This window comes from Poromitra crassiceps, assembly GCF_964638095.1.
Source record: "Poromitra crassiceps genome assembly, chromosome: 3".
NCBI lineage: Eukaryota > Metazoa > Chordata > Actinopteri > Beryciformes > Melamphaidae > Poromitra > Poromitra crassiceps.
Window position 1 is genome coordinate 88,461,254 of NC_139625.1, and position 16,261 is coordinate 88,477,514.

Consider the following 16,261-nt stretch of genomic DNA (forward strand, 5'->3'; position numbering starts at 1 on the left):
TCAGAGCAGTAAATCCATAATGTTACTCATCACAAATACTAACACATCTGCTACTGTCCCACAGTTTTGGACAAGGAAACCTTTGCAAGCTGCCTGACAGCCAAGTGTACACTGCCACTGTGCCAAAACACATACAACACACACACACACACAGCAAACTTTAGAATGCCCTTGACCATTTCCATTGCTTCTACATTGCTTATATCGAGCAGTTGTGAAACTACTCTGACCTATTAACTTTCATGATTCTTCTGCTAGCATGAATGCAGCCATGAATGTGGTCATCTAAAATCTAGTCCGTGTTTTACATCAACACGTGTTCTTCTCTCATTTGCAGAGATAAACAGCTTCCTTTTCCTGTGCAAGCATTAAATAGTAATGATCGTATGGCAGCATTAAAGCTGTTCTATCGCTAGCTGGAAGAAGCCTGACTATACGTTACCAGCAGAGACCATGCTGAGTTAGCTGGCCAGCTAAGTTAGCTAGCAACCGAATATATTCCTGCCTATAACATGTACATTATAAAACACCCTTTCATTTGAAATGACACATACACATCTGTAACGCAATCAAAAAGTCAAACAGCTCAGCGTTTCAATATTCTTGGCCATTTGTTGACGGAGAAGAAGGGAGCACAGTTAACTCAGCTGGCTAACTCAAAACTGGGGCTGCCATTATGTCAAGTTAGCTGATCCAGCTAACGGTACTATGTTGTTGCGCCATGAACATGTTTAGGGGCAACGTTATAACTGGAGTAAACACAAACATGATAGATAGCTAGATAGCCTGCGACACAACGTCCTGAGCAAAGAGTCACGACAACACACACATGGAGACCCTCATGCAGCGTTATTAAACATGGCTAACTGAGATCAAACGGGTCGCGCCTGTCTGTCTGTCTGGAGCTAAAACGTAGTAACGTCACGTTAATGACTTCGACCCACCGTGTCACTGACCATTGTGACCAACAACAGCACATTACGACGCTAACGTTATAGCTATTACTCTGCTCGCCTGACACACACCTCACGCGTAATGTATCCTAACTGGACCAGAACTTTGTCCAGAATCCACAGCGTGTAATACAACATAATAATGTGAGACAGTAGCTGGAGCCATCATGCAGCACTATGAGCCCATGTCAGCCAGCTAGCGGTTAGCTTAGCTAGCTAACATTAGGCTGTGTGGAAGCCGAGGCCGACACCGACACCTCCTAAATGACTATCCCAGAATGAACAATCACACAATCCGATAACTCATCTCACCTGCTGTGTGTTCTTTAATTGCCCGTCTTGAATCAAAAGAGTTGTAACCAGTCGTTTGACGTCGTCTCTCCCATTAACTCCTGCTATCCCGATTAGCTGATAGTCGTCCACCGTGGGACCACTTCCTTTCACCTGGGCCTCTGCTACGCTCAAACATTTGCGTCAACTGCGTATCTGTAGCTCGCGCAGTCTAGCGGGTACGTTACTATGACGATGGAGAATCCCAGTCCCCCTAATGTGCTTTCGCCAGAGACGATTTCACCATTCTGTCTGCTGGAGGTCTAGCGATCAGTCAGGGCAGAGCAGAGCAGGGGTGTCCCATTTTTGTTGTTGAATGGGGGCCAGATTAGATCATGTAAAAACACCTGGGGGCCAGCTGCTGCTTCTCACATCTGTATGGTTATTTTAACAAATTAATAAAAATACAATACAATGAACGTTACTCAAAGCAGACTTGGGCACTATGCAGCCCTCATGATGGTTCTGTCTGGCCCAGGAGGTCTAAGACAAACCACACATTTTACTTATGAAGCTAGCAAAATCTAATAGGATGACATATGGCTTTTTAGACGAGGGATCAGCCGAGCAGCTTTTTGGTAAACAAACCGCGTCACTGGGTGGCAACGGCAATGGAACCCTATGGAGCCCAAGTGGCGCGAGGCGTGAGTGTCTGCTCTAGCTGTCTCTGTTTACATTTAAAAAACTGCGACAGTTCACACAACTTTAACACGACATGCATATATTATAGCCTACATCAAACTCTTGAGCTACTTCTGCTCTCACTCAGAATGTAAAAATATAAGCGATCTGATGTATAGTTTTTGAGATATTAACGTTTGTTTGGCACAACTCATACTATTGTAACCCTAAGTTTTGGACGTGTGCTCCCCGTAACTGCCGCGGGGTTCCGCATTTCTGGGTGGCAAATGACGTCATGCTGATTCGTCCTATTTTTGAAAGACTTGTGTGTCATGAGTGTGCTTCTTCCTGAATAAATGGACGTGGTATGTTTTCTATAATTTAATCAAGTAATACAATTTGAGGTTATGGCATGACAGAGAACTTCCTCCCACCAGCAACAATCTGAGTTTCTCATGTGGCCCCCAGGGAAAAGAATTGCCCACCCATGATGGACGATAAAATAACACATGATCCCATGCCTTTTTTTGTGTGCCTTTTCCAAGCTTTGTCTGAGGGGAGGCCCACAGCCTCAGCCTTTGAGAACCACTGCTCTATTTGATTGGGCGGTAAGGGAGCTGGGTAGATAGGGGTGACCACCAGAGAGGGTTAAAGAAGAGCCACTAGATGGCAGCAGAGTGCTTTACAACAGCATGAGTTCCCTGTCCTGCAAAAAGCCTCCAGGGTTTACAACTGGTTTCTCTCGTCTCGACACTTTGTTTTTTGCACTGAGTTATTTTGATCCCAAAATAGGAGGATCTCTGAGTGATTTTATGTCTGCTCTGGTGTCTGTCACCACCTTTTTCATTCTCCATGACTTTGCATCCCTGCAGAACGTCCAGCAACAAGTGATTGAACGCCTATTTAGAATGCCACCTTTCCCCTCCATATTTCTGCCCTGTTGGCCTGTAAAAAAAGTGTTTTTGTTTTTGGGGGGTATTTTCATACTGATCATGAGCCCAAACTATAAATAGAGGGTATGCATGTGATGTCACAGAGGCAGAAGTCACTGTGGGGTCACGCCCACTGAGTCACAGCAAGACTGAGCTTGAATGCAGTAATCAGCCTAGATAACTGACACCTGCTGCTCAGGGAGGAACGTGACACTCATTTTGACACTCATTCCCGATTGAGGGGGCGTGTTCCAGTGGGTGTGCATACCCTCTATTCATATTTTTTTTAACCTGCACCACCACAGCCATAATTGTAAAATAGGCCCAATTTGAAATGTGAAAATCTTCCGGAGCCCACCCAACCATCACCCGACCCTTTGTTTGGCGCTGTCACTTACTCTCTTCCTGGTTGCAAAGTTGTTTACATTATTGAAATGACACCAGTCCTCACTAACCATATTGACCAGCCCTGCTGCGTATGAATGTATAAAACAAAGCATTTCATAGTTGACTGTGGCCATAGTAGCCTACATAGAGAAGACTTCATGTTAAGGATCATAGTAGCCTACATTTAGAGAAGACTTCATGTTAAGGATCGATGGACTGATCCAGTGGTAAACATATCAAAGCAGTGTGCTTATCAACAATGCATCATGGTTGAATTAATGTGGATTGTTTGAGGAATAAACAACAAGGGACAATGGGTTAAACATGTCATTTATTGCACTTGGTTGGTGCTGTTGAAACAATTAGAACAGACTGAAGTTCCAATACAAAAGAAAGGAGGCTTTATAGGACAGTCCTTTCAATGTCAGATTGGGGGGGGGGGGTCGGTCTCTCTCTTTCTCACACACACACACACACACACACACACACACACACACACACACACACCTTACTTATTCATCAACCCCAAACCTAGGACTACACAGACTTTTGGGGAGTTTGGCACATTTGTCTCCTTACTGCTCCTTACCTAATACAGCCAATCAATTCTTTGGCTCTGTCTGGTGGTGCACATGCTAGTTTAGCTTTAGCATACGGTACGCCTAGCCTGTGTTAACGTAGGCAGATGATCTCAAATATGTAGATGAGAGAAGAAGAAACCTATTAGTAATCCAAACTCGGGATAGGTTTTTATTTTATGGCTTGTAGCCTACGTAACATAATTTTTTGAAAACAAAACCATGACAAATCAACAGCGCAAAATTGAAAGTGCCTCTTTTTGTTGAATTTGATGTCTATTCTATTGTACCAATCCCTAAACAAGCCTAGCAGGTTAGATACATCATTAACATGAACCATCCAGCATTAGCTGCTTTTGGGATAACTCTATCACCTACAATTACTGTATGCTAACGTGTTAGCATGCGCACCGGACAGAGCTATCTGTTGGACACAGTACATAGCTGTGTCTCTGTCTAATCCTCAGACATACATATTGGGTAAGGTGACCAATGGGCCAAACTCCCAAAAGGTTAGAGCAGCAACCCTTACTCAAGCCTAACCCTAGTTCAAATTTTAACCATAAATCAAGACTAAACTAAATTTAGCCTAATCCCAACCCTGCACCGAAATCCTAAACCAAAATTAATTTCTAACATAATCCTAATTCAATTCTCAAACCTAAACCCATCATCTAATTTAACTCCTTGAATAAGTGAGGAACGGCCGGACAATCCTTTCTCTGAAAGTCTAAAACGAAAGCTGGTTCTCACAAAGACAGAAGCACACGCACGCACGCACGCACGCACGCACACACACACACACACACACACACACACACACACACACACACACACACACACACACACACACACACACACACACACACACACACACACACACACACACACACACACACACACACACACAAAAGATCTCATTAGGACATGTACTGTGCTATATGGGCGACCTATTTTGTGCTGAATTGGTATGCATGGCTTTCATTTGCCTCCCGAGAGGAGCTACAAAATTTGTATTCTTAGTAAACAGTGAAACCACCCACTGGTCAGGCAGTGTGCAACAAAGTTTGTTTGAGTAAATGAAGAATGTTCAAAATCACGTTTTCATAGTGCTTCATTACAGACATTTTTTCAAAATAACAGTGAGATATTTCATTGTAAAGCATTCTCTTTTCATGGACAGGCTCGGACAAGCTCAAGCATAGCTGAATCACATACAAACATTTGTTTCAATTGATCAAAAAACATTTAAAAAATCCATTAATATATATGAGCCATAAAATATGACATATTTATTTCTGCCTCAAATATAATACAATAGAGCTCAGGTGATGGATTAGTAGAACAGTTACTAGACTTGCTATATGTTAAAAAATTATATTCCATAATCACTGGGCTTGTGGTGAGTTGTTTACTTTGTGTATTAACACTTCTAACGCTGTATCTTTGGCAGTTTGCATACTTTGTTTCAAAAGTGCAATGGATTCAAAAATCACCCTTCATTCAGGCCGCTTATCTTTCTTCAAAATAGTAGACAAGTTCATGGTTCAAAAGAAGTGTCATAATCATATATTCTTGTTTTCATATTCCTGAATCAGCTCCACTGACTCCAGTTTTCATCAACAAAAGGCCTTAATCGTCAACCAGCTAAATGGCAATTCAAATACATATAGCTATAGTATCTACTAGTGATGCGCGGGTCACCCAGAACCCGCCGGGTCCCGTGGGCTGGGCCGCCCCGCAGGCGGGCTGGGTTGGCAAATTATGAAAATATCGCGGGTGCGGGCGGGGCAGGCTCAGAATGTGACAAAGCAACATTATTAAATAATGTAGAGCAGTGAAACATGCAGAGTAATTATACGGGAACTCTCTCTCACACACACGTAGGCCTACACACAATCAGACAGACTCCTGCTGCACTCTCTATCTATAGCCTACATGGAGTAAAGAAACGCTTCAATGAGGTAGCCTATATGCTCTCAAAACAAACATTTTGGAAGGATTATTCGCTGTAATTATTATTTGAAGTGTCCATAAAACTAATGCCACCGCAGATTTTCTGTTGTGGACTCGACTGTGATCTATTTGTCAAATTTACTGCAACGTGGCTGTGACCAATTGAGAGCGCATGAGGTAATTAAAAGAAATGGGGAAGAATAAGAAGTGTTGTGTGTGTTTCTGTAGCCTGCCTCTACCTGCTACCTCCATTTGAAGACCATGGATTAATTGAAGAAAGACCGACATGAAAGCAGCCGCGCAACTCATCCAGAGCAGTAGGCTACAACTGTTGTCGCGCACGGCAGCATGTGAGTGTCTGTGTGTGTGTGAGAGAAAGAGAGAGAGAGGGGGGAGAGAGACAGAGTTATTAGCTACTTTGCACACCTTGGAAGCTCTGCTGTGCTCCTCCTGAGTCCAGAGACATATTACATTAAATTGGCCGTTGCGGGCTCCTGGGTTGGGCTGGGTTCGGAATTTTCAGATATTTTAACGGGGCGGGCGGGGCGGGCTGGCTCCAATGACGGGTTGGGTTGGGGCGGGCCTTAAAAAACCCTGACCCGCGCATCACTAGTATCTACATACCAATGTGTGCCGTACTGCCCCCTGTTTAATCAGGCTGTCATTACATTACATTATGTCATTTAGCAGACAGTTTTACCCAAAGCGACTTACAATATCACATTTTGTCGACAGTAGGCTGTCTCTGTCTGCTTTGCACAGCAACAAACACACTTTGGTAACACTTTCTATGAAGCCCATGTCTATGATGCATTACTTGTTATAATGCGTTATCACCTGCTTATAGCACTGTATAATTAGAGTTATAAGCACTCATGATTCTGCATAATGCATATTTCCTGCCCTCACAGTCAAACTGCTTCTGAAACCTCTGCTCTTGGATTGCTTCTCTGAAAGTGGGTTGGGCATACATGGCAAGGGCGGGGTTTGAGGGCGAGGGTGGGGTTTGAGGGCGAAGGCGGGGTTTGAGGGCGAGGGCGGGGTTTGTGATAAATCATGCTCTCAAATGTATAGACCCGGCTCTTGAACAAAGATAGGGAAAGAACTGTGTGCCACAATTTAAGAACTGCGTGGCAACAAATGCAAATGGGCTTATAGCTATTTCTGGTGCAATATATTTATTGGGCATTGTCCCTGTCAAATAAACAACAAAGATAACGGTAAATATCATGTGTTATGATTATTGTTACAACACATTATGAATATTCACAAGTGCTTATAACTATAATTATACAGTTGCTATAAGCAGATTATAATGCATTGTAAGTATGTTTATAATACATTATAGACATAGGCTTCATGATAAGTGTTACCCTCGCAGTGGTGCCCAACCAGTAGATCGGGATCTACTGGTAGATCTCAGGGTGCTTACAGGTATCCTCAAATCATTTTTGGACGAGTGTAATTTGAGTCAGTCCGTGAAGGTTTATTCTGTTGTCACATAGGCCACTGCCTGTCAACATGCTCACGGAAACCACCTGACCTACTGTAGGTAGATCTTGTGCTGTTGAAGAATGTAAAAGTAGATCTGAAGTAAGTGTAAAAACGTTGGGCACGCCTGGTCTATAGTATCTTTACAATAGGAACAGATCACTTCAAGCCACGTCAAAAGCAAAAAACAAAAAACGTAAAAAATAAACAAAAAATAAATCTATTATGTTGAAATATACATCTTCTAAATGCCGTCACTTGCTCTTGATATAAAGTGTGGATATGAAAGAGATGTGGCAGTAAAGCTGTAGGTGTGTTTGCTTGTGTACATTTTGAGTAATTACAGTAAACTAGGACGGACTCATTTGTGTGTGTGTGTGTGTGTGTGTGTGTGTGTGTGTGTGTGTGTGTGTGTGTGTGTGTGTGTGTGCACGTGCATGCATGCGTGCATGTGTGTGTGTGTGTGTGTACACGTGCGTGTGTGCACGTGCATGCATGCATGTGTGTGTGTGTGTGTGTGTGCGCGTGCATGCGTGCGTGTGTGTGTGTGTGTGCATGCGTGTGCGCATGCATGTGTGTTCAGTGGTCCAGGTTGAGTAGCAGGCTGGACAGTGCTGTGATGTCGATCTGGGGCAGCAGCCACAGACAGTACAGCAGCAGCCACAGCAGCAGCAGGACATACAGCTCAGAGCCCTCTAGCCGCCTACACAGAGAGAGAGGGAGAGAGAGAGAGAGAGAGAGAGGGAGGGAGGGAGGGAGAGGGGGAGAGAGAGAGAGAGAGGGAGAGAGAGAGAGAGAGAGAGAGAGAGAGAGAGAGAGAGAGAGAGAGAGAGATGTCTTCGTGAGGTCAGTAGACACACAGGACAAAAACACACAGCTTTGTGGGAACAATTTGCTGAAGGCAGTCAACGTTATCTCCAAAACAATTGTGGTCATAACAACGTTCTGACAGCGTCAGACGTTGTGGTTTGGGGGCGTCCAGCCGTCTGGGTAGTGTTGAGGTAAAAGCACTCGCCTACCTCCGCGGAGACCCGGGTTCAATTCCCGTGAGCGGTACTTCCGGCTTGGTCAGACGTTCTACAGACTCAATTAGCTTGCTGTGTCTGCGGGTGGGAAGCCGCTGGGGTATCATGTGGACTTTTTGTGGACCAACCAACCGAGTGACTTATAGACAGTTTTGACTTGACAACATAAACATTGTAAATTGCCCCTAGCTTACTTCCTGTTGCAGTGTTTGCTCATCCAATAGCTGAGAGGCCATGAGATATGTTTCAAACTGTTCCCTAGCAACACAATGCTGTGAAAATTGTCTATAGAGCTGCTGGCCACAGCTACAAAGGCATGGATGGAGAGGTGGGGTCTGATGAAATATGACTGCCAGTGGAACCACAGCTCCAAATCAACTACTACTCCAAGATGTCTAGCTGAGTAGCTGTAGGCATAACAAAGGCTGGGAAGATACAAATGACTGATTGAAGGAGTTGAAGGGGCCAGTTAAAGTCGAGCTGAACCCAAAAATGTCTTTTCTTTTAGTTCAATTACCTGGGTATGCAGTGCACCTATTTAATAATGTATGCAAAAAAAAAATCACAAAAATCTAATTCCTTTAGTTTTTCACACTTTTTCACATCAAAAGTTCATTTTTCAAGATTTCATTGATAACAGTAATGTACAGTCTGCTGATGTCACCTAGTACTATCAAATTTTTACCCCATTTCAACCAATCATATCACGACATGCAGCTGTCAATCAAATCTTCATTTCAGGTTAATTTTCTCTTCCAAATGAAGGGAAAAATGGCACCTAGTGCCTGTCATCTGGCAGAATTCCTATCCCATAAACTAACTACTAACTTGGCCATTTGCATGAAACATGAACAAAAAACAAAAACTATTATCTCTAAGAATGCAAAGAAATCTAACTGGCTCGTTAAAACGAGCATTCCAGGAATATCGTATTTAGAGAAATAGCGTAAAAGGCGTGCGCTTGAGAGCGTGGTAGTCAGGGGTCTCCCCTCGGAGATTTCAGGCGGGCGGGCAGCACCCATGCATCGGATTGTCTGCTCGCTCCGCACGAAGCAAGTGGCTGCCTGGTACTCCGCGGATCCCACTCGCGTAGCGCGACAACATGCTGAATCCCACTCGATTTGGGGGTGGAACACGCCATGATTGACCAATGCCAAAGCCAGTCGACAGAACTGTCAAATCAAATCATCGACACGTATATGGTCCGCCTCTCAATTTAGTTATTGTGTTTGCCTGTGACCAGCTTGTAAAACAGTATGATACAGTATGTGGGAGAAGATCATAGTATGCATGAACAGGTTGGCTGCCGCAGTTGTTAGGTACGGGCGAATGTGTTGAACGTTAGCCAGTTTGAATTTGACAGTGTTGGCCACATTTTTTACATGTTTTTTAACATGTTAACATGCTTTTTAAATGACCGTTTGATTTGACAGTGTTGGCCACCATTTTAACATGCTTTTTTAACATGCATTTAACAGCTTTTTAAATTACAGATTTGAATCTAGGATGATTCCGAGGTAGATTTTCATATTAAAACATATTAAATATGAAAAGATTACAGACTCTGAGACAGACAGTGAGTGAACATATTAAATATGAAAATCGTACTGACTCTTGAGACAAAACGAAACGATTCTTACCCAAGATCGGAGTTGTCACCGGGAGTTTTGCTGGTGCACACTGTGGTCTGATTGTCCTGTGAACAGAAGAAAACAGCAGACACAGCTCACTATATCTGGGACAATGTATACTGGGTCAGTGTGATATCTCCATAGAGACTGAAATTCAATGTGAAACCAACCATGGACTCAGTGGAGCTATCCGTCTTTCTATGACGAAGAGCTGTAGGGATCAGGATTTCATCCTGTCTTCTGGAAGTTGTAGCTTCACTCCTGAAAAAAATAAAGTCTGTTAGCTTAGGCCTCAACAAGAGACCAGACCCAGGACAATGTTTGCCTGGGTCCAGTCCTTCGAATCTGCCCACTCCAGCGAGTTGAGTTTGGCTGCTCTTGGTCTGGCAGCGTCATATGAATCTGCCCACTCCAGCGAGTTGAGTTTGGCTGCTCTTGGTCTGGCATCGCTCCAGCGAGTTGAGTTTGGCTGCTCTTGGTCTGGCAGCGTCTGCTCTTGGTCTGGCAGCGTCTGCTCTTGGTCTGGCAGCGTCTGCTCTTGGTCTGGCAGCATCATATGCAAATGCTTTTTCTCAATAAACAGCCCAACGGGCGGGATTATGCCATTGTAGAGCGGTTGTCAAGACCGCGCCGATGAGTAACAACAATGGCTGTGGCTGTTGCCCGCTGTCGAGGCTGTTGCCCGCTGTCGAGGCTGTTGCCCGCTGTCGAGGCTGTTGCCCGCTGTCGAGGCTGTATTCAATTGATTATAAGAACCAATTACTTTGAAATCCAAACGCATACTGCTTGGTGCTTGGGAGATTATTTTTTTTACGTTCGCCCGACTGGAGTAACCAATGTAAGATTCAGGCCGATATACGTTGGACTTGGTCTCTGGTCTCTGGTTGGAATTCCCCTGGGGGGATCCCGTCATAGAAATAACAGAGTGCAATCTCAGACTAGAAGATGGAAATGAGTGTAACGATTTGACAATTCAGTCTATCAGGCTCGGACAACATAGTAGTCAAATGCATTCTAAATACTTGTAGAGGAACCTACAGTTTTGATCATTTCACATTCAAAATATGCAGCCAAATCAAAACAACCATCCAATTACTCAAGTCTGCAAAAGTCTCCTTTAGTCTCTGTCCCCACCACCTCCTTTAATACTTCACTTTGGTTTTCAACAGCCATTGTTTCCCCCCATACCTTCAACAATATAAAAAACCCACTGTGGAACATGGATAGGAAAAGAATGTCTTGTGTCAGAGCCTCAGCTCGAATAAGGGATCTTTCCACCAACAGCCTGACTTTGAAGATAGCTTTGCTTACTACAGTACATTTAAGGCAATATCCCAGTCAACTTAGAGGCCAGGTCAGAGCTTACTACAGTACATTTAAGGCAATATCCCAGTCAACTTAGAGGCCAGGTCAGAGCACTTTCCCCCTGGGGAATGCGTGTTTCTGTGGGTAAGGCGTGTTTCTCAGTGTAGAAGGGAGCTGACTAAGAATAGAAAGCCTACCTCACAGGCTCCATGTTTTCCCTGGCAGAGCCTGGGCTCTGTTCCTGGGTCCCACTGAGATCACTGCCTTCTGCCGGCCTGGCAGTGCCCCTGCCTCCTACCATCTTCTCACCAGGCAACAAGTGCTGGTCCTGGAGTTCAGATGGTGTGTCGAGTCCCTGGTGGGTCTCTGTGATCTCCTAATGAGAGAGAGAGAGGGAGATTAATTAGGGCAGTGTGTCTCCAACATGTTTGGCTTCAGTACCCCATTTGCCTGATTTCTGAATCCAAGTACCCCCTTTACCCGACAACATTTTGCATAGAAAACTGCAAGAGAAAACTATAAAATATGACGCAATGAATGAATGATAATCCACCTTTTGACGAATATAACAGTGTGAAAGAGTTGCAATTACTGCCTCCTGAGCAGATTTATTTTAATGTTTCATTTATTTTCATGATTTATTCTCACATTTTTCCATTTTCCCCTTTCTCTCAAGTACCCCGTGTAGTACCTCCACATAGAGCAGTTAGAGTGGGGCATGTGAACAAATGGTTGATAACTCGAATTCCCAGATAGGCTGAGAAAATCTGGTCAGGAAAGTCCTTCTTTTCCCTCCCTAAATAACTACCATCAAGGTGCCCTCATTTCTCACTGGTTAAACTGGGACTGGGCATAACCCAGGTGTGGAAACGCTATACGAAGAAGTAACCATGATGCTGAGTCACCCCTCACAGGGGGTGGGGGGACAAATCAATACAGAACAAAAAGTTTTTTTTTCCTTTGGGCACATTTGCAGTCGAAAAACAGGTAATAAATCGCAATATTTTTAAAATCTTAACTCATTCTCTGCCAAAGACGTACTCGGACGTACTTTTAACAATGGCGTTCTGTGCCAAGGACGTACTCGGACGTACTTTCATGTTTTGCTTGTTTACATTAGATCAGACCCTTTCCCAGCCTGTGACATTGTTTCAAGTCAAACTGATGAAAGAAACCCGCTAAATCACGTTTAGTATTTATAGTATAGTCACCCATTTAGCAGTAAACAGAGTCCGAAACAGAGTCCGACGATCATGAGCGGCCATTTGTGCATTGAGCAGCATTTGCGGCCATTGAGCAGCTGCCTGTGATTCCTGTGTGCGTGTGTGTGAGACTCGAGAGAGAGAGAGAGAGAGAGAGAGAGAGCGAGAGAGAGCGAGAGAGAGAGAGAGAGAGAGAGAGAGAGAGAGAGAGAGAGAGAGAGCGAGCGAGCACAAGGGTTCATTTGGTCTGTCCAGTCTTGGACTATCTGGTAAATAAGTTCCAGGAAGTAAAAGTCAGTAAAAACTTTTTTTTATTTTATTTTTTATTTTTTTGGGAAAACAAATACTGTATATGTCTGATGTGTCACTGAGGCAAAAAATAAAAGGCTCAAAAGAGAGTTCTGCTTGAAACGGTGTCCTTCACTAAAAACCTCTTTTTATCATATTTCTGTCCAAAGGAGGGCATTTTTAGTGAAAACAAGCTAACTTCCACTGCTTGTAACTAAACAAGGAAACATGGGAGAGTTTCAGTTTTTTACAAGGGGTAAGAAGAGAGTCTCTGCTTTATTGTGAGATATGTTGTGTAATTTTATTCCTAGCACAGAATATTCTGTGGGTCCTGGAAGATCAGGAAATATGCTCAAAATCCTGGCACTGGGAGCACACAGACCGAAATGACCCTGGCAGAGAATGAGCTAATATATTGTATCGTGATTTAAGTATCATGAGAATATCGTATCGTGGGGACTCAGGTGATTTCCACCCCTACCTCTCATGGGTAAATACATCTTTGAAAAACAATTAGATCGCTGAAGAACGCCTTTTGGCTGAAACGTCCATTGCCGTCTCTCCCAGATGATTAATTAACCCATCGATACCTGATGCAGCATTTGCATGTATATCCCTCATTTGTGTGTGTATCTCTTTAAGACGGCGAACCGCGTCACGCGGTTCGCGGTCTTATGCAGCACACACACATGCTGCATCAGGTATCAATGGGTTAAACTTGTGAAAGGACATTTAATGTGCTGGCCTCCTCTCTTTTTAAATTAGTCTACCTTGGTCCTGCACATAGGTCCTGCACCTGACCTTTTTTTAAATCTTTGAAACCCAATATTACCTTGTCCTGCCCTCGTATTGCAAAATCCACTCCATCCACAAAGTCTTGGCCTAGCTGGCTGGGTGGTGGAGTTTCTGGTAGTGTCTCTGAAGCTGGTGCTGGCTGCAGAGCAGATACACTGAGAACAGATGACTGACTCTCTATTTCCGTATCAGGTGGCTCTGGAAACATGGCTTCGTCTTTGTCTGGGTAGAACAGATCCATGGGGTCGATCCGGTCACCTACTAGGTCCTCTAAGGGAGAACTTCTGTCAATGTCTCTGTAAAACAAGTCCATGTCTCTGGCTTCACTACCTAGTTTAGAAGAAATATGCCGTCCATCGCCATTTGACCAGGAGTTGATCAGATCCAATCTGTTTTCCTGTGTCTCATTGACAGGGGAGGAGATGCCCGGTTTCTCAATGTTATCCGTTCCAGTCCCGTCATGAGAGTGGTCGTCATGAAGATACCCACATTTCTGTTGGGTTTTGCTTATTTCCTCAAACCCAGAAGAAATTGCATTTGACAAATTCATGATATCATGTTGGTTCATATCATCCAAATGCCCGTTTTCTATGTCCCTCGTTTGTTCTGAAGGTACAGACTGAACCTTTTCAGATAATAGATCTCCCAAGTTTTCAGGACTGTCAAAGCCTTGATTTCTAGAGGACCCTATCAGGCTTAGACCTTTATCCCCAGCCTGACCTTCTCCTTCTGGGCCACATATCCTCTCTTTGTCCACCTCTGTTGAGTCACTGGAAATGGAGATCTGATGAATATTTACGTCCATGCTTAGGTCCAGACTTGGTTTTGATGTTTGATGTGCATTTGCTATAGCATCATGGATTTGTGCGATAGTGTTTTCTTGAGGATCTGAGTGTCCGTTTAGGACTCCTTGACTTGCCTCATCTTGTGTTTTTGACATTTCTATGGCCTCTCCACACCTTTCCTTTAAAATCCCTGTCTCATCTCTTCCCTCTTCTGAAGAAGAATCTTTTCTCTGACATACAGCTTGCACTTCAAACTCCTGTTCCATGAGTTCTTCAATCAGCTCAGGGGTTCGATGTTTAGGGTTGGAGCTGGGTTGTGATTGGTTCGTTTCATTAGGTTCCAGCGAGTGTACAACCCCGGAGTTGGTCTGTTCTGTTGCATCAGAGTGTGTCAAAGAAGGTTGCTGCTCACTGGATATTTGGTCCTTTTGAAGTAGACTTGTATCCATCTGTTTACAGTCTCCTTCTGCTTTGTTCTCAGTTTGGCTCTGACGAGGCACGTGTTTGAATGCCCAATCCTGGTTGAGGCCCAGGAGACTGGCCTCCTTCTCCTCTTCTTCTTGCTTCTTCCTGTCCTCCTTCTCAGACTGTGCTTGGATTCTCTCCTGGGTCTCCAATGAACTCAACGAGTAAATCCCTTCATCAATAAACAACTCAAGGCCCGACTGCTCACCAGGGGGTCTATCCACTATGGAGGCGGTTAATCCTTCATCGAGGGTGGTGACCTCCTCGGGGGTGGCGGAGGGCACATTGACGTCCCAGGCCGTCCCGCTGTCACACAACGAACTGTCACTATGGCTCTCACCAAACCTCTCTGGCATCACCTCCACCTCGCTCTCCACCCAGGAGTCTGGTGAGCCGATTGCCGAATCACTGATCACTGACTCGGCGTTCACTGACTCAATCACTGAAGAGCCAATGGGCGAGTCAGCGTAAGACAGCTGTGGGGAATCAGAGTTTGGGATAGGATCTCTTGCCACACTGGTGGATCTATTTTCCACAGGGGTGGGCCCTGCCAAAGAGTCTTCACTTGCCCAGGAGCGAGCCCCGGCCGGCGGGGAGGTGGGTGACATTGCACCCCTGTCCTCCGACACAGAGGAGATAAAGATTTTGGGTGGGGGCTGCACCCAGTCCTTGCGGACTATGTACGGCCTCTCCTTTAGGCGGCTGCGGTGGACACCATTCCTCAACAGGTCGGAGTCACTGTTACGGGGGCTGAGCCGGCCCATAGAGATGCTGCGCTCAATCACCTGGGAGGGCTCCTCCGGCTGAGAGAGAGACAGAGGAGATGGCAAAACAGAAACAAAGAAAAAAAGGTGTTCCCCAAGTTTAGTCAAAATCCAAGCAAGCACCCTTGGACACAAAATCTGACATCTGAGATATTGTGCTTGTAGTAAGTACATTTGCTGTGCAGGAATTCTCACCTCCTCTATGCCAGGGAAGTGCTCCAGAAACTGTGATACGTAGGTCATGATGGACTGGTCATCTGGTGAATTGATACTCACATCTGGGGAGAAGAAGACCAATTTCAACAACACCCTTCAATTAAAATTCAATTTTGATTACTTGTGTGATATTTATGCTATGTAACATATGTTTTTAATGTGTTGTTTTCTTTCTTCATAAATTTAATTTATTTTCTGACTTTATTAATCCCACTACGAGCAAACGACATACAAACAAGTACGCCAAGGAGTTAGAATGTGGAGTAAACAGTAAACACCATCAAAGCGACAGATACAAATTAAAAAGTAAATAGTACAGAAAACATTTCCACCCATACAACCTGTGAAGCATTTAAAAGTTGGATCGCAGAGGGTGAGAGGGAATCAACAATTTTGAATGGCGGTTAGTTTTGCAAGCAGGCAAAACCTAACGACGACACGATGGCAAGAGAGAAAATTCAGCTACAGTGTGATAGAAGCTACAGTAGGATTTGATACAAAGGGTTCCAGGTGAAATATTAGTCGTCCTCCTTACAG

General features: G+C 44.3%; 1 protein-coding gene across 1 annotated transcript in view; it reads right to left on the minus strand.

Moving 5' to 3' along the window:
* Positions 1–7,649: 7,649 nt before the first annotated feature.
* clmna (calmin a) overlaps positions 7,650–16,261 on the minus strand; it is a 59,447-nt gene continuing 50,835 nt past the window's right edge. Inside the window, exons 8-13 of the mRNA XM_083633213.1 lie at positions 15,704–15,786; positions 13,532–15,547; positions 11,407–11,585; positions 10,075–10,165; positions 9,914–9,969; positions 7,650–7,951 (exon numbers count right to left, since the gene is read on the minus strand). Of these exons, the coding sequence (XP_083489339.1) occupies positions 7,828–7,951; positions 9,914–9,969; positions 10,075–10,165; positions 11,407–11,585; positions 13,532–15,547; positions 15,704–15,786 (2,549 nt within the window). The 3' untranslated portion in view covers positions 7,650–7,827. The remainder of the gene's footprint in view (positions 7,952–9,913; positions 9,970–10,074; positions 10,166–11,406; positions 11,586–13,531; positions 15,548–15,703; positions 15,787–16,261) is intronic.